Raw genomic sequence first — 18,519 nt, 5'->3', positions numbered from 1 at the left:
TTTTCTTTTTTTTACAATTACTTATCAATACCATTAAAACATGATCATTCCTGAATTATACCCTTAATGAATATTTTAAATTTTCCAAAAATGTCCTTAATGATATGAACAAACTAAAAAAATCATTAATGGCATTATGGTCTTTCGATTTTGTGGGCCTATTTCAACATTTAGATGGGCTTGCTAACTAATTAAATATTTTATGTTTTTATATAATCAAATTCAAATTCCATAAACTTTTTAATATCAATACCACAAATTAAAGTCTGCAATAATTTTAATAAGTTGATATTAGAGATTGAAATTCTACATGACGATGAGACTTAATCAAAAATATTATTGGCCAGTTTATATGTTTAGCAATATTTTATATAAATTATAAATCTTTAGAATTATATAATAGCCCAAGTAAGTAATTCGGATAAAAAACCAATGTTTTGAAAACTGACCTAGACACTGAACCGGACGATTTACCGGGTTACTGGGTCATTGAGTCGACCGTAGGTAAACCGCGGGTGAACCGCAGATTAATAAATAAATTAGTTTTATTATATAATAATATATTAGCTAATAAAAAAAATAAAATAAAAATATATAAAACTAAAGTTACTACTTTCTAAATATCTTTAAAACATAAAATAATAATTTGGATATGTATATATTTTATGTTTAATAAACATTTAGAATACTTAACTTAACTTTTTATATTTTTATTTTCATTTGATATACAACTAAAAAAAATTTATCTACTCGTTCAACCGGTGGTTCAACCGGTACCGGATTTTGGGTTTTAGTTGGTTTGAGCGGGTTTTTGCGGGTTTTTAAATTTTGGGTTTTTTACAAAACCCAACCCAAATTTTTTTTCGGTCACCGGGTTTTCCGGTTCAACCGCGGGTCCGGGTCGGATTTCAAAACACTGGATAAAACAATTATTTAATTTATTTACAAACATAAAATGGTTGTGACGCATTTTAAATTTCGTCATACTGTACACACTGTAACAAACCCGCATAATTGAGACTTGATCATGTCACAGTTTATATAATTAAAACGAAGAATTATTAATCTTTATATTAAAAAAACAACAAAAAAATACCCGCCGTTTTAAGGGCGGGTCAGAATCTAGTAAAATATTAAATTAAGAAAAGAATATAAAGTCTTTATACAAAACAATAATTTTTTCTAAAACATTTTTTAAGAAAGTTATTAATTTTATTATTTTATAAAACATATAGCTTATTTAATTTTTTACTTTATTTTTTTATTATGTGAAAGATATTTAAAAAAAATTGGTATTATTTTTTTAGATTTACTTGTATCGAACAAAATAGAGGAAGTATCCATAAATATCTGTAAATATTTACAAATATCTATAAATTTTCTGGATATCCGGAAAATCAACAAATCGAAAAATCAGATATCGGTGAAATACAAAACAAATCACAAATAGTAAGAAATACAGTACTATTCGATCCAGTCCCAGCCCTAAGTATTCTTGCAACCATGAAGGTTTTTCTTTTGTAGCCCACTTGAGATGTGCGACTCATAAGGAACTGTTGTGGAAGGAGAAAGAAATTGAATGGGAGCCTAAAGAACTAGATGAGAGTAGATTTGTCATGAACACTACTACCTAAGACTAGAGAAGTACAAAAAAATTTCGAGATGCAGACCAGCAATGCCAGCTATTCGTTCTTCCTATCAAATCACCTGACTTCTACAATTTGTGTACAATGTAAGTTTTCTCTGCACCAGTTATGTGTCAATCTTCCTCGAAAAATTGGATCATGCTTTGCATAAATCACTCACTTAGCTAGATATCCCTCTCTGCCAAACGACTTTGATGACATAAGCTGTTCAGTGGTTTCAGGTACAAGTGCACAGACAAGAGTTACCGATTAGCAGTTGTAAAAATTTGATGCATGTCATTACGTGATTGTTTCATTTCTTATGTTACCCCATATTAGAACTCCGCTTCAAAGGTTGCAAGAAACATTGTTGGCTGTGTACTACGTGCCAACTCGATGCGCTACATTTCCTAATGATGAGCATCATGTCTCCCTCTGGTACAGAGAAACCGCCCATGGAAAGTACTGGCGTGACATGTGAGAAATAAACAAAATGGTAATACACATGCAGCAATAGTAGCACTTGCCCTGTTTGGCCAATGTTGCCCTGGTTATGTATACTACAGTCTACAACAAGTATAAGCTAGCAAGTTTTTCATTGAACTCTGCCTAGACAAATGGTTTATTGACTGTTAGGACAAAGGATTCGTGATATATTTGTATCTCTTCGTATTTGTCTAATAAACGTTTCCAAAAGATAACATTAAAATTATATGTTATTATTGTTATATGATTCATCAAAACCAAATATACACACAAGGACTTTTGTCAAAAACCAACTACATAAAAAGCCCTCAGTATCTTGTCTTATTCCCACTTTTAACCCCCCATAGTATCACTCCCTCTCTATCCTCATTTGCATCATACTAAGAATATACGAGAAGATATCATTGACATATATATACACTTACCAGTTATTTAACTACTTAATAGCATAAACCCCAAGGCCCTTCTTTGGTGTAAGAGAAAGTTAAAACCTTTTTATTCTGTATCTTTTGTATTACTTTGCGATCTGATCTCATTGCAGTGGAGACTGGAAAGGGATTCCCTTTCTTTGTCTTTTTCGCAAAGAAATAGAAGTAGGAGGTTGAGGTGTTGAAGGGGCTAAACTCCTGAACTGTTGCTGCTTGAATGCTCTGGTTCCATTGGTGTATGCTTCACTCTCTTCTCAAAGCTCCTAGTACTTCCTGCAACCTTTTGATTCCAATTGCCAAAAACATAGAGAAAACAAGTTTAATCAGAAGAAAAACTCTCTGCTCAGAGTTATAGACACCAAAGTTTCGTACTTTTGATAACAAAAACAGAACAAGAATGAAATGATAACGTAAATAAGGAAATGTACCTTGCAGCCAAGAGAGCAGAAGGTGAAGCAATCGTTGACAAGGCCACGATAACAGACCTTGCAGGTATTAGTAACTCCTTTACCAGGTCTAGGCTGAGGCCTTTCATTCAAAAACACAACCTTTGCGCTGTTGATCACATACGTCTGAATGCCCAAGATATCTAAATACTTCTGAATCTCATTCACCCTTATCACATCATGATACGATGATCTCCTTATCTGCAAAATCAACAACCATAACATTTCAGAAATCAATTTTCTCCAAACCCAGTCTAACTATGAGATCGTTTAGGATCTTGAAATGCAAAAAACACACACCTGAATGGTACGATGATCCTTGTGATGCACAAGACAGAGAGAACAAAGCGAGCCATTGGTACAATCTAAACAGTACATTTTGCATTCGCTTTTGGGTGAGTGAACGTTACATTGAACAAAGAAGTCTTCTTTCAGTAAAGGCTTTAGCCACGCAGGCCATCGATGGTTCTCTTCTTCCTCCAGTCCATCAGCTCCTTGCAAACACCATCAACAACAACATCACTCATTAGCTTTAATCTACCAGAAACCCCATTGACTTCTCCACATCAAAAGTCTTCACCTTTATAGAAAGACTCTTGACTTGGTCTCTCAAGTTTTGAACTTTCTCTACCGTTATATGATTTCATATAAACAGTATCATTATACCCAGAATATATTGAATCTCATAATCGATAATGAGTTAGTAGGACCTCATAAAAACATAGCGACTAGATATTGTATTACAGTGAGTAAACTTTTAGTTACAGAAGAATGCTATATATTTCTCGATCATGGCCAAGTTTGGCAAAATACCAAACTTTTAGTTTCTAAAAACATTTTCATTCTGACATTTTAATTGATGTGAATCTTAATGATTTTGTAGTTTATAACTTTCAACAATGATATTATTTAGTACTTGTGTGGAGAGAATTTGAATTCACTAATACAAAAAATAGTAATATGAAAACTAAAAAAGAATTAATTAAAAAAATTTAGTTGTGAACACATTAAATTGTTTCCGATAAAATTAAGAAATTAGTGTGAACACATTAATTGCTAAATGAACGTGAGACTGACACGTAAGCATTTTTTAGTCAATGTGTGTGAACACATTTTACAAAATGCTTCTCTTTTAATATATAAGAGATGTTCAGCCCAACATATCCCCTATATATTAAATCACTTGAACTTTAATTAAGTAACAATTAACTACAGTTGAGTTTTCTTATTTTCTTAGTCTTTCTTTTTTGATCTTTTTGTTTTATTTTAACAGTGACTAAATTGAAGTAAAGATTATAAATTTGATGGATAACAATTAGTTGAACAAACATAGTTAATGTTCAATCGAAGACATATTAATTTGATGAACACTAAATATGGAAGATTAATAAAAAATTTCTTTCATGCTTTTGTTTTGTTTTTTATTTTTATTTTTAATTAGAGCTTTAATATTAATTTTAGATTTGATTATTTTATTAGATGATAGAATCATTTTTTTTGTTTTTTATTCTTTTATTTAAATATATAATATTTTTTAACAAATGACTTTTTGACAACATGACTCCAAAATTCGTATAATATACAATATGATCTCAAACTAAATAATTTTATTTTTTGGTATAAAACCGAATAAAATGCAAACCGGCGGTATATAAACCAAATTGAACCAAAGTAAATATGGATTTAGAATATTAGTTATATTTTACAAACCAAAATACCGAAAAAACCGAACCAAACCGAAAACCAACATGATATTCGGATTGAACACCCCTAATGCAAATAAAACCGAACTATTATTTCATTCTCCAAAACATAATAAAAATAACAACTTCATCCCGCACAAGGCGCGGATCTTATCTTAGTTTATTGTTATTGCACGCAAGATTCATTATTTTAAAAAGCACAGATGTAATCAAACGCTGAACAAGATATATGATGTTGTTTCTAAAGAAAGTTCTTAATTATTTACACTAATTTCTCTGATAATTTTGTTTAGCTAATCACATAAAAGATAAGTAGGATATACACTTTGCATATCTTGTTGTGTCTTATCTACTATTTTTAATAATTATATACTAGTTTTGTAACAAATAGTAACAAAAAGATATATTCAAATATGTAATATATAGTTTTGATCTTTTTCTATATGATGCCAAAAAAGAAGAAGATCTTTTTCTATAATAAGAAAGATATGGTCAAAAATACCTAATCTAAGAAATGACTACACCTTTATCTAATTTTCAAATAGTTACTTACCTCTTTTATATATACAAATACAATTCACTTTCCACAAATGCGATCCTCTGCGATTTATTACCCTAAATCGCTTAAACCTAACAAAAACATACATTTTACATAGACCCTTTTATATAACACTATTCACTTTTCACCAATGTGAGTCTTCTCTTTTGTTATGGTGTAGATTTGTTGTTAATTTGAACTCCCCTTCTTACTCTCTCTTTAAATTATTACCATTACCCTAAATCCTTTTCAAACCAAACAGATTTCAAGAAACACACAAAGAAAAAGATGCCTCTAGGCCACCATGTAATAGGTTGCATGAACTTCATCTCCGTGCTCCTCTCAATTCCAGTCATCAGCGCCGGAATCTGGCTATCTATGGGAGCAGTGAACTCATGTTTCAAGCTCTTTCAGTGGCCAATAATAATCCTCGGAATCTTGATCCTCCTAGTGGGTCTTGCTGGTCTCATTGGAGGGTTCTGGAGAATCACTTGGCTTCTCGTCGTTTCCTTAATTGCAATGTTTGCTCTTATTGTACTTTTAAGTGTTCTTATCGGATTTATCTACATGGTTAGCATGAAAGGCTCTGGTCATCCAGAACCAAGTAGAGCTTATCTTGAGTATAGTCTTCAAGACTTCTCTAGTTTCTTACGTCAAAGAGTTCAGAAATCTTACAAATGGGATCGTATTCGTACTTGTTTGAGTGCTACTAGCATATGTCCTAAATTAAACCAGACATTCCCTATCGCTCTGGATTTCTTCAATGCTCATCTTAGTCCCATTCAAGTAAGTATCTTTAATTTCCCCCTTTTTATTTAAAATTTCTTCTTTATTTTTTCATACCAATTTTCTTGTTTTTGGTCCTTTTTAAAGTTTTGGGTGATTCTTAGTTCTTGCCGCAATCTATGCATTTGGATTTTTTTTAAATGATTTTCCTCGTTCCTTGTTATTTATTTAGGTTTTAAACTTCATTTTTGTTTTTTCATAGAATATCAACACAGAAAGATTGAATATACATAGAATTGGTACCAAAAAGATCGAAAAATACATCTTTCTTTTGTTCAAAAGCTGCAATTAACATGAAATATTAAATGTCTTTTAATCAAAGAAAGAGACTAGGAAGTAATCGGAAATCGAATGGCCTGAAAAGAACAGGTGAACATATTATTAAAATTATAAACATATATGATTCTTACTTAGCTTAATATGTAACTAGATCTTGACCCGTGCGACCGCACGGGTATTAATTTTCAGTTTTAGTTTTTATTTATTTATACTAAATAGTATATTTATAATATTTGATCATTTTATATTGACTAAGCTAGGGATGAGTATTTAGGTATCCACTCGAATTCGGTTAAAATCTATTCGGGTTTGAGATTTTTGAGTTTAAAAACTCTAGCTCTATTCGGGTATTTATAAGCTTTGGTTCCGATTTGATTTGGATCTTTGCGGGTTTGATAACCCGTTTAAACTATTTTTAATTTTTTTTAAATTTATATATATTTAAATATCGTTAAATCTAAAAAAATATATAAAATGTAAATTTGAGTAATGTAAGCTAAAGTACGTAAATTAAAAATTAAAATAGGTTTAACTTGAATATTTGGATGAAGAATAAATATATATTTTAATTTTTTTTGGTGTTTTGATTATTGTTTATATACTTTAGATGTTTACTTTTGACTATTTTTATATTTCAAATATTTTAAACAACTTAAAATAGCTTATATTTTGGATATTAACTCGAAAAATAGCTAACATATTGAAGTATATAAATATGATTTAAATACATTCGAATATCTGAAATATTTCGATCGGATAAGGTTTAGTTATGGTTCTCTAGATACCAAAATGGTAAATCTGTTTGGATATTATCTAGTTTCGGTTAAAATTTGGTAATATTTTTTTTGTTTAGATTTGTTCAATGAAGAGTTGATATTATAATTTCCATGAATTGTTTGTCCAATAAAAATTTTTTTTTTTTGAATTTGACACTGATTTAATTGAGAAGTTAATGAAGTGTATTTAATTCAAATTTAATTTTAAAAAACACATTAATGTAAGTGGAAAAGACAAAGCATTAAAATATGAAGTATTATTTAATTGTGTATTTAATTCAAATTTAATTTTGGAAAACACATTAATCAAAGTGGAAAAGACAGTATTAAAATAGGAAATAATATTTAATGTCAGTGGCATGGAAGTGTAAATAAAACTGAAAACTAAGGGTTATTTTATATGGGTACTTCTCTTTTAATAATATAGATAGGCATGTATAGAAGTAAACTGCAAATGTTTTAGCTATTGACTAATATACCCCAAACGTTTCTAGATTCTTCCCCTATGTGCACTTAATCAATTACACCGAACAACTTTCTACCACTCCAAATCTTAATTTTTAATTAAATCTAACCCCGTTTCTTTATATTTACAGTCTGGTTGCTGCAAGCCCCCAACACAATGTGGCTTCCAGTTCGTGAGCCCTACTAACTGGATAGGTGCAGTAAATGTGTCTGCAGACACGGACTGTCAACAGTGGAGCAATGTACCAGACACTTTGTGCTACAGTTGTGATTCTTGCAAAGCCGGTTTGCTCGCAAACCTCAAGGTAGATTGGTTAAAAGCGGATATCTGTCTCCTTTTGGCGTTTATCGGTTTAATAATCGCTTATCTAACCAGCTGCTGCCTCCGAAACGGTAAAACTGAGAGTATTTTAGCACGATATAAGCAGGGTGATAGTTATACATGATCCGGATGAGAAGTTTTAGTGGCAAAATTGTGGTGAAGTTTCTTAAATTATTGAAATTTCTGTAATTTAGTTTCTTTTACGTTTTGTCCACTGTAGTTTTTTCTTATATGCACTACTATAATATTTGCTTGTAACTGGAATAATGTTTTGCATCTCTCTTTGGTTTGGGTTGTGCTAAAAAAAAATTCTCTTTTGTTTGGGTTGCAAAACATTGCATTTGTTAAAAAAATATTATAACATAATAATATAAAATGGAATGTGAGTGGCAATTTGGTCATGTCGTCAAGAATGTTGAGAAAATGTAGGTTCAAAATTCTTAGGGCTGTATATTATCTACGTTAGATTGATTCAATCCGAAAATTTCAGATATCCATAAATCTTTGAAGCAAAATAAATCTATTATATTAAAAGAGAAGTCAAAACTTTGATTCATGTGTGATTTTTTTAAAAATGAACTCTTAACTAGAAATCTTACCATTCATTAATTACTAAACCTATGATTCAATAATATATCATTCCTAATAAATTATTCCTAAAAATCAGGATTGATTAACAAATACATATTTGAATACTAAATAAATTATTTATATTGGTGTAATTTAGATAATTCCACAATTCTAGAGAACCATTTTTTTCAGTTAATTATCAGTCGATGGTTTTACATATGATTAATAAGATAAGCAAATAAAATGAATCATGATCGTATCTTGATATTAGCACTTGATAATAATTTTATTTTGGTCAAACACTTGATAATAATATAGGTAAATAGAATACATATGTTAGTGGACGGTTTATGTCAATAATTTTATTTTAACTAAGGTTTCTAAATGTGTTTTACTAAAAAATGTGTTTTATTTTTTGACATAATATTTTTTAAATACCTAATAATATTTACATAGCATTACAATCTACAATTTAATAATACACTAGATTCTGATCGTCTTTTGAAAGAGCGGGTATATTCTGTTTTCTTTTTGAAAAAAATAATTTTATATTTTGAAAATTTTAATTAAATTTGTGTTTTAATATTAATTAAATTGATATAATACTTCCTTAAATAATATGAAATATGAAAATTTAAAATTTAAAAGAAATATAAAACAAAAAATATAACCGTCCTTGAGAGGGCGGGTCATGCTCAATCTTTATATATTGGTAAGTTAAATAAAGAAATAATGATCCAAAATATATATACTATATAGAAGAAGATACAAAATACATTTGAAATAATATATTCAACAAAAAAAAATAAACTGCAAAATTATTATGTTTCAAAAAAATGATAGACACACTTCATATATATTATAATATATACCAATTTAGAATTAAAAATAAAATGTTTATATAAAATAAATGAAAATAAATGAAAACAAATACCCGCACGGTTGTGCGGGTCGAGATCTAGTATTCGTTAAAATGAAGTAAATCACAAATACTAAAAAAATTAGACATTGATATCCGCTTCACTTTAACTTTTACACAAATATATATATATATATATCTACGATTAACATATAATTTATTAAATTTCATTTGAAATTACTTATTAAAAATTTAAATTAAGAAAATAATATAAAATATCTATACAAAACAACAATTTTTTCTAAACATTTTATTTAAAAAAATATTAATTTAAATTATTTTATAAAACATATAGCTTCTTTAATTTTTTACTTTTATATTTTTATTATGTGAATGATATTTTTGAAAAAAAATTGGTATTATTTTTTAGATTTACTTGTATTAAACAAAATGGATGAAATATCCATAAATATCCATAATTCTCCGAATATCCGGAAAATATGATATTCATAATTTTGCAAAACAAAACAAAATGAAAAATCAGAGACACATGAAATACGAACTAAACCACAAATACTAGAAAATATGGTATTATTTCATCCTGTCCCACCCCTAAGTATTCTTGCAACCATGAAGGTTTTTCTTTTGTAGCCCACTTGAGATGTGCGACTCATAAGAAACTGTTGTGGAAGGAGAAAAATTTGAATGGGAGCCTAAAGAACCAGATGAGAGTAGATATGTCACGCCGTTCAAGAAGATGGGTGTCGATTTGATACAAACATTTTTTTGTCATGAGCACTACTACCTAAGACTAGAGAAGTACAAAAAATGTTCGAGATGCAGACCAGCAATGCCAGGTATTCGTTCTTCCTATCAACTCACCTGACTTCTACAATTTGTGTACAATGTAATTTTTCTCTCCACGAGTTATGTGTCAATCTTCCTCGAAAAATTGGATAATGCTTTGCATAAATCACTCACTTATCCAGATATTGCTCTCTGCCCAACGACTTTGATGACATAAGCTGTTCAGTGGTTTCAGGTACAAGTGCACAGACAAGAGTTACCGATTAGCAGTTGTAAAAGTTTGATGCATGTCATTTACGTGATTGTTTCATTTCTTATGTTACCCCATATTAGAACTCCGCTTCAAAGGTTGCAAGAAACATTGTTGGCTGTGTACTACGTGCCAACTCGATGCGCTACATTTCCTAATGATGAGCATCATGTCTCCCTCTGGTACAGAGAAACCGCCCATGGAAAGTACTGGCGTGACATGTGAGAAATAAACAAAATGGTAATACACATGCAGCAATAGTAGCACTTGCCCTGTTTGGCCAATGTTGCCCTGGTTATGTATACTACAGTCTACAACAAGTATAAGCTAGCAAGTTTTTCATTGAACTCTGCCTAGACAAATGGTTTATTGACTGTTAGGACAAAGGATTCGTGATATATTTGTATCTCTTCGTATTTGTCTAATAAACGTTTCCAAAAGATAACATTAAAATTATATGTTATTATTGTTATATGATTCATCAAAACCAAATATACACACAAGGACTTTTGTCAAAAACCAACTACATAAAAAGCCCTCAGTATCTTGTCTTATTCCCACTTTTAACCCCCCATAGTATCACTCCCTCTCTAACCTCATTTGCATCATACTAAGAATATACAAGAAGATATCATTCATATATATATACACTTACTAGTTATTTAACTACTTAATAGCATAAACCCAAGGCCCTTCTTTGGTGTAAGAGAAAGTTAAAACCTTTTTATTCTGTGTCTTTTTGTATTACTTTGCGATCTGATCTCATTGCAGTGGAGACTGGAAAGGTATTCCCTTTCTTTGCCTTTTTCGAGAAGAAGTAGAAGTAGGAGGTTGAGGTGTTGAAGGGGCTGCTATGCTCTGTGGATCTGGAATGTTATCCTCTACTCCTGAACTGTTGCTGCTTGAATCCTCTGGTTCCACTGGTGTATGCTTCACTCTCTTCTCAAAGCTGCCAGTACTTCCTGCTACCTTTTTCATTTCAATTGCCAAAAACATAGAGAAAACAAGTTTAATCAGAAGAAAAACACCAATCAAAGGTTCCAAAGCTTAGTCCTTTTGATTTGGGAAACAGAACAAGAATGATTGGTGACTTGGTAATGAATGTACCTTGCAGCCAAGAGAGCAGAAGGTGAAGCAATCGTCGACAAGGCCACGATAACAGACCTTGCAGGTATTAGTAACTCCTTTACCAGGTCTAGGCTGAGGCCTTTCATTCAAAAACACAACCTTTGCGCTGTTGATCACATACGTCTGAATGCCCAAGATATTTAAATACTTCTGAATCTCATTCACCCTTATCACATCATGATAAGATGATCTCCTTATCTGCATATCAAGAAACCATAACATTTTTAAAATCAAATTCCTCCAAACCCAGTCTAAAAGTTTAGGATCTTGAAATGCAGAAAAAAACACACCTGAATGGTACGATGATCCTTGTGATGCGCAAGACAGAGAGAGCAAAGCGAGCCATTCGTGCAGTCCAAACAGTACATTTTGCATTCGCTTTTGGGTGAGTGAACGTTACATTGAACAAAGAAATGTTCTTTCAGTAGAGGCTTTAGCCACGCAGGCCATCTATCATTCCCTTCTTCCTCAGCTCCCTGCAAACACCATTAACAACATCACTCGTTAGCTTTAATCTACCATTGACTTCTCCACATCAAAAGTCTTCACCTTTATAGAAAGACTCTTGACTTGGTCTCTTAAGTTTTGAACTTTCTCTACCGTTAATGATTTCATATAAACCGTATCATCATTATACCCAGAATATATTGAATCTCATAATCGATAATGAGTTAGTAGGACCTCATAAGAACATAGCGACTAGATATTGTATTACAGTGAGTAAACAATGGGGGAACAGAACAAACAATGTAATAATCTTAAGAGAAAGAGAGGGTTTTGTTAGAAGTACCATGATTCTTCTGTTCTTAGGTTTGATTACTCGATGAGGGTTCTCGTGTTCTTCAATCGCCATTGTTCAAATGCAGTAAAAGACCAGACTTTTCTAAGTCAGCACCGAGAGAGATAAAAGCGAAATAGAGAAAGAGAGACAGAGAAGGTTCAAAAAAGCGAGAGAGAGAGAGTAGAGAGAGAGGGGTTTCTTGCGGAGTGGGTTTTAGAGAGAAGAAGAAGCGAATGCAAAGAGAAAGAGTCCGTTCTTATCCTCCCCAATGTCGACTAACCTATCCTAAAACCCGAGCCTAAATATGGTTTGGGTGAAAACCGAACCTAAAGTCCGAACCTAAGAAGCGTTGGGTTCAAGGAACCATCCTTCCTTGGAATTTTCTATTTTGATTCTTCCTTTTTGTATTTTAAATTATATGATTTCTGTCCTTCTTTCTTTGGTCTTATCTCTCATTATTATATAATGTTCTTCCTCCATATATATATGTGAATCTCGTCAAATTTTATTCCTTTTTTGTTTTTTTTTCCTACAAAAATTATAAAGTCATCACATTTATTGGTTGTTGGAGTTTTATAACTATTTCAAAGTTTTTTTTATGTTGATAAAGGTATTGCTCCTCTATTAATTGCTATTTGACATCTCATATCTTATCCTTAATTCCATTAGATGCTTCTTTGCATTCGTCATCATGTGCTCTTCTAATTCTAATACATTGTCTAAATCGTAACATAATTATCACGAAGATGACTAATGATATATCTATAGTTCACACTTTTACGGTTTGAAACATGATTTTCCTATTTTCTATCATTTATAAATTCATCATTTTTAATATTGGGACCAAAGTATGTTAAACTTAAAAGGATGTGTTAGAAAAAAAATTATTACCACAAAAGTAAATTTTAGTCTCTTGTATACCCGTAAATCTTAGTGAGGCGAATATGGTTAGACAATTTTTTCTTTGTGGACTATGCGGATCAAAATTTTGAGTTAAAAAGAAGGGAGAATTGTCAAGTGTGACTCAAAACTTGGAGTCAAACCCAAAAGAATACCTTAACTTGGGTCAAATGCAAAAGTAACCTAAAATGCTATTGAAATTACAACTATCTCCTTGTGAACAAACAAAAAAACGGATTTTTTTTACGTTTCTACCCCTCGCAAGTCGTCTGTTTAGACGACTTGAAAATAAGTCGTCCAGACGACTTAACTTAAAGTCGTCTGGACAGTTATTCTTAAACATAATTTAAAAATTTTGTAAAAAATAATTTGATAAGTGAAAAATTAGAATTATGTAATTAACATATGTCTTAAGAGATATAAATTAATATATAACAAATTTCAATTGTTTTCAGCCCAGATGAGTGAAAGTAGTGAGTCATGATATTCTTTAGTTTATGTTTCATCAACATATGTTGTAGTATTATATGTGTTCTTAGGGTTAGATTTTGGAAAGCATTAAAACCGTTTTTGAAAATTTTTAAAATTACCTAAGCGTGTTCATTTCTGTGTATAGTAAACACTATTGAAGTATAATTTGATTTTATAACGTGGTTAGTAAGTTAATTTAGTCATTTTAGTTTAGGGGTTCATTTTAGGGTCTGAGACGACTTAATATTTAGTCTTCTGTGCACAGACGACTAAATATTAGGTCGTCTGATGTACATTATCAGCCAGAATAAGTCGTCTAAACCGGACCAAACCTTAAAGTTTACCAATGTACTTTTAAAGCTACCGGATTATTTACCCAATATATAAGGTGATTTTTTTTTTCCGCGAAATTCAGAAACCCTAACAGTTCTCTCTCACCGGCGATATCAAAGGCGATTCGAATTCCCACTATTTCCGAACAAACCATCGTTCTCAACGTCGGCTATCTTTCTCACTTCATTCTCACCGTTGTCGCCGCAGCTTCTTCTAACCCTAGAACCGCCGATTCCTCTAAACCCTAGCGCCCCCGCTTCCACTATTTCCGAACAAACCGTCGCCCTCGCCACCGTGCTCACCAATGTTCTCACCGCCGCTTCCTCTAAACACTAGCTAGCACCGCCGCTTCTTCTAAACCCTAGCGCCGCCGCTTCTTCTCTGTAAACCGTAGCGCCGTTTCTCTGTAAACCCTAACGCCGGTAAGTCATCAATCTCGAAGAAAAGATGAACATAAAACGTTGTCTCTATCAATTTACTCATTCTCACCGTTTCACGTTTATTTTTTCAGATCTATAACCACAATGACGAGTACTCCAACTCCTTCTGCGACTAATCAGGTCCGCTTGAAATTTTTCTACTGGAAGACTTGTAAGTAAGTCGTCTGGAAAGTCTTCCAACTGGACGACTTAGTAGACGACTTAAATATAAGTCGTCCATTTGGAAGACTTTTCAGACGACTTAAATATAAGTCGTCAACTAAGTCGTCCAGTTGGACGACTTTCCAGACGACTTATATTAAAGTCGTCTACTAAGTCGTCTGGAGTAACAATTAAGGCGTGATTGATTTAGCTTGTGTTCTGACTTCTATTGTTGTCTTTGATTATTTTGCAGACAAAAAGGATGGATATTCCAGAACTCCCCCGTAGGTTATACACATTAGGGGAAGAGCCAGAACCCCAGCATAGCATTTCGTATCATTCGGATAACAACAGGTTGCATGCTGCTCTTAAGGGAGCTCTCACTGAGAAAGAATGAAGAGCTCAAGGAGTCGAGATTGGGAGTTTTCATCAAGTTCAAGGAGCAGGGATTTGGTTGGGCTTCAAGGCTGGTTCACCACATGCTCTGTTTAAAGCTGGACATTAAGAAGAAGTACGAGATGTGGTGTCTCGTTGGTCCAGAACCTTTGAGGTTTTCACTGTTAGAGTTTGAAATGATCACTGGTCTAAACTGCGAGTACATCGAGGACCTTGACACACCAAAATGTGATGTTACCCCAGAGATGGTTTCTTTCTGGGGGATGATGGGAGTTCATCTGGAAGCTGGGCCAACTACTGATCAGATAATAGATGCACTGAAGAGATGCGGGGATTGGTCCACGGAAGATCGCAAGCGGCTCGCGTACCTTTCCATCTTCACTGGATTCATTGAAGGGAGAAAGTTTTCAACCGCTACACGAGCTACTCTGGCAAGGCTAGTGATGGATTTAGAACGGTTTGAGAATTATCCATGGGGGAGAGTCTCGTTTAAGGTGCTGATGGACTCTTTGTGGAACAAAGAGATTACTGGCAGTTACACCGTGGATGAGTTTATACAAGTTCTTCAGGTCTGGGCGTACACAGCTCTGCCGGGAATGGGTGCTAGTATTGGTAGTCCCAGATTAAACAGTTCGCTTCGACCGCTTCCACCGATTCTGGCTTACGAGGGCAGCAGAGGCCGCAGATTCATGAAAGCTGCTATCTTGAGTCATGTACCTTTCCATCTTCACTTAATTAAGTCGTCTGGAAGGTCTTCCAGCTGGACGACTTAGTAGACGACTTATTATAAGTCGTCTGGAATGTCTTCCAGCTGGACGACTTAGTAGACGACTTATAATAAGTCGTCTGGAATGTCTTCCAGCTGGACGACTTAGTAGACGACTTATAATAAGTCGTCTGGAAGGTCTTCCAGCTGGACGACTTAGTAGACGACTTATAATAAGTCGTCTGGAAGATCGTCCAGCTGGACGACTTAGTAGATGACTTATAATTAAGTCGTCTATTTAGTATTTTGTTTCAAATATCTAACTCGATTCTTCTTTTATTTACTGCAGACTCGCGTGATCAACTTTGTTGAGAAGGACATTAGTGAAATGTGGCCAAAATGGGACTCTGAGGTTGAGGACGTGCCCGCGGAGAACATCATTAAAGTCATGTATGATCAGAGACCGTGGAAGTGGACCATGGATTGCTGGGAAGTCACTGGTACAAACGTAAGGTTGTGACTCCATCAAAAAGAGCCAAAGAGATGGTTGTGGTGGAGGTGGAGGAGGAGGAGGAAGACAATCAGAGACCTCGGAAGAAAGCTCGTAAAGAGGCTCCTAAAGAGGCTCCTAAAGAGGCTAGAGAAGAGGCTAGAGAAGAGGCTAGAGAAGAGGCTAGTTGGGTGACCAGAGAGGAGTTGGAAAATATGTTCAACTCTTACACCTCTAACGTAGTTGACATGATGAAAGATGGGTTTAAGAAGTGCATCAGGGAGATTAGGAAGATGTCCGATAGATTGGAAGCTGTGGAGAAGAAGGTTGGTGTCACCAATCAGGCTACCCCTACCCCTCAAGCCAAAGAAACCGGGGTTAGTAACAAACAGCCTACCCCTCAAGCCAAAGAAACTGGGGTTAGTAACAAACAGCCTACCCCTCAAGCCAAAGAAACCTGGGTTAGTAACAAACAGCCTACCCCTACACCTCAAACCAATCTGCCTACTCCTCAAACCCAGCCTCCTCCTCAAAAGGATCAGCCTACACTTCAAACCAATCATCATACTCCTCAAACCAGACAGCGCACTCCTCAAAAGGCAAAGCCTACTCCTCAAAAGGCAAAGCCTACTCCTCAAAAGAAACAGCCTTCTCCTCAAACGAAACAACCTACTCCTCAAAAGAAACAGCCTTCTCCTCTGCCCAAAGAGGTTAGTATCAACTAGTCGTCCAGACAACTTTTATTTAAGTCGTCCAGGGTTAACTTGTGTGCAACTTTTATTGCAGAGATTGTTGCCGGAGGATACAGCAGATGAGGCGATCTCGGTATATAAGATCTTGCCGGAGGATAAAGCAGATGGTGTCACCTCCAAAGAGTTTGTTCCTCTCACTTCCACTGACCAACCGAGCTTCGCTTCCAACGATCAACAACCGAGCTTCGCTTCCACCGATCCATGCGTTCCAGTTTCAGAACCGAGCCTGGTTGTATTGGACAAAACAGCTCCCACTTCTTCTGTGCGTGCAAGGAGTGAACGAACGAAGAAACCTGCTCCCACGCAGATATCTCCTTATACGGCAGAGAGAAAGAAACTCCTTAGAGTGGCAAAGTATAATCCATTTCCCACACTAAACAGACCTAAGATGAAGGAGCTCGTTGATTGGTTGAAAACTGATCCGTAAGTGATTGCTTTACCCATAATAGCTTGATTTAGTCTACCAAAACTGATTGCTTTTTTGTTTGCAGTTATTATTTCACTAAGCATGAGGACAAACCACGTACATCACCAACTTGGTGGTATCACATCCTCCGGACACCCAAAGGATGGCTGGAAGACGTAGTAAGTCTTCTGCTTATCTTTAAGTCGTCTGGTAACTTGTCTTTGTATAGATTTGTAAATATATAAGTCGTCTGGAAGGTTTTCCAGCTGGACGACTTACCAATAAGTCGTCTGGAAGATTTTCCAGCTGGACGACTTACAAATAAGTCGTCTGGAAGGTTTTCCAGCTGGACGACTTACAAATAAGTCGTCTGGTAGGTTTGGACGACTTAAATAAAAGTCGTCTGGAAGGTTCTAACTTGTATTATTTTATATGCAGCATATGGATGCTTGGATTAATGTGCTGAGGCAGAGGTATCAGGAGAACCCACAAGCTTTCCGGAGCGAGGGAATGTGCTTCCTGGATCACAACTTTGACCAGTCTTGGAGAGACCAGTATCTGTTCTTCAAAGCATCGCAACCTGATCACAAAGGTTTAGGAAGAATGCTACCTGGTGGGGCGTCGAGTTTTTATGACGGATCAATGCCTTCATTTTGCCAATCAAACAAGAAGTGGGGGGAGGACATTGATGATATCTATGCGCCAGTGAACTTGAACAACAAACATTGGGTTGCTATTTGGATATCGATCCCTAACAGGCACATAGTCGTCTGGGACAGCATACCTTCATGTACCATACCAGAAGCATGGGATGAGATAATGGAGCCTTTTCTCGAGATGGTCCCTTATCTGCTTGTTGTCAACGCAAACACCGACGAAGGAAGGGCCAAATACGGGTTGGAGCGATACACATATGAGAGACGGCTTAAAGATGTACCCACGGCCAACAATGGTGATTGTGGCCTGTATGCTCTAAAGTACATTGAATGTCATGCTCTTGGGGTCCCCTTTAGCCCTAAAGACTTTGCTAGGTCCAATGTGAAGAGTATGAGGGATAATATGGCGGTGGTTATATGGACGGAGCTTGTTGATCAGCATTTGAAAGAGAATGAGGATGGTGATAAGTTCGTGGGCATGTATGATTAGATTTGTGTATGGCTTTGAACTTGTCTTTGTATAGATTTTCTAACTTGTGTATGATTTGTGTATTTGTATTTGAACTTGTCGTTGTATAG

General features: G+C 34.3%; 3 protein-coding genes and 1 pseudogene across 3 annotated transcripts; 2 read left to right on the top strand and 2 right to left on the bottom strand.

Moving 5' to 3' along the window:
* Positions 1 to 2,308: 2,308 nt before the first annotated feature.
* On the bottom strand, positions 2,309 to 3,484 carry LOC108853855 (protein RGF1 INDUCIBLE TRANSCRIPTION FACTOR 1-like; annotated as a pseudogene).
* An 815-nt stretch (positions 3,485 to 4,299) lies between these two features.
* Positions 4,300 to 8,668, top strand: LOC108839033 (protein TORNADO 2-like). The gene is made up of 2 exons (XM_018611879.2): positions 4,300 to 6,012; positions 7,664 to 8,668. Exons 1-2 carry the CDS (start codon positions 5,515 to 5,517, stop codon positions 7,976 to 7,978), a joined length of 813 nt encoding a protein of 270 aa, XP_018467381.2. The 5' UTR covers positions 4,300 to 5,514; the 3' UTR covers positions 7,979 to 8,668.
* Positions 8,669 to 10,782: 2,114 nt separating this feature from the next.
* LOC108838164 (protein RGF1 INDUCIBLE TRANSCRIPTION FACTOR 1-like) lies at positions 10,783 to 12,479 on the bottom strand. The gene is made up of 4 exons (XM_018611131.2): positions 12,259 to 12,479; positions 11,759 to 11,944; positions 11,448 to 11,666; positions 10,783 to 11,309 (listed from the first exon to the last, which is right to left on the bottom strand). Exons 1-4 carry the CDS (start codon positions 12,319 to 12,321, stop codon positions 11,103 to 11,105), a joined length of 675 nt encoding a protein of 224 aa, XP_018466633.1. The 5' UTR covers positions 12,322 to 12,479; the 3' UTR covers positions 10,783 to 11,102.
* A 1,628-nt stretch (positions 12,480 to 14,107) lies between these two features.
* On the top strand, positions 14,108 to 18,430 carry LOC130511892 (uncharacterized). Its single transcript, XM_057009728.1, is given in 9 exon segments — positions 14,108 to 14,927; positions 14,929 to 15,643; positions 15,986 to 16,142; positions 16,145 to 16,308; positions 16,471 to 16,669; positions 16,766 to 16,836; positions 16,913 to 17,301; positions 17,370 to 17,463; positions 17,723 to 18,430. Coding segments are annotated over 9 exon segments (2,628 nt in total). The 5' UTR covers positions 14,108 to 14,796.
* Positions 18,431 to 18,519: the final 89 nt, after the last annotated feature.

Source organism: Raphanus sativus, chromosome 4, assembly GCF_000801105.2.
Source record: "Raphanus sativus cultivar WK10039 chromosome 4, ASM80110v3, whole genome shotgun sequence".
In the NCBI taxonomy this organism is placed as follows: Eukaryota; Viridiplantae; Streptophyta; class Magnoliopsida; order Brassicales; family Brassicaceae; genus Raphanus; species Raphanus sativus.
The sequence above is the reverse complement of the archived record's forward strand: the minus strand, read 5'-3'. Positions and strand labels throughout refer to the sequence as shown.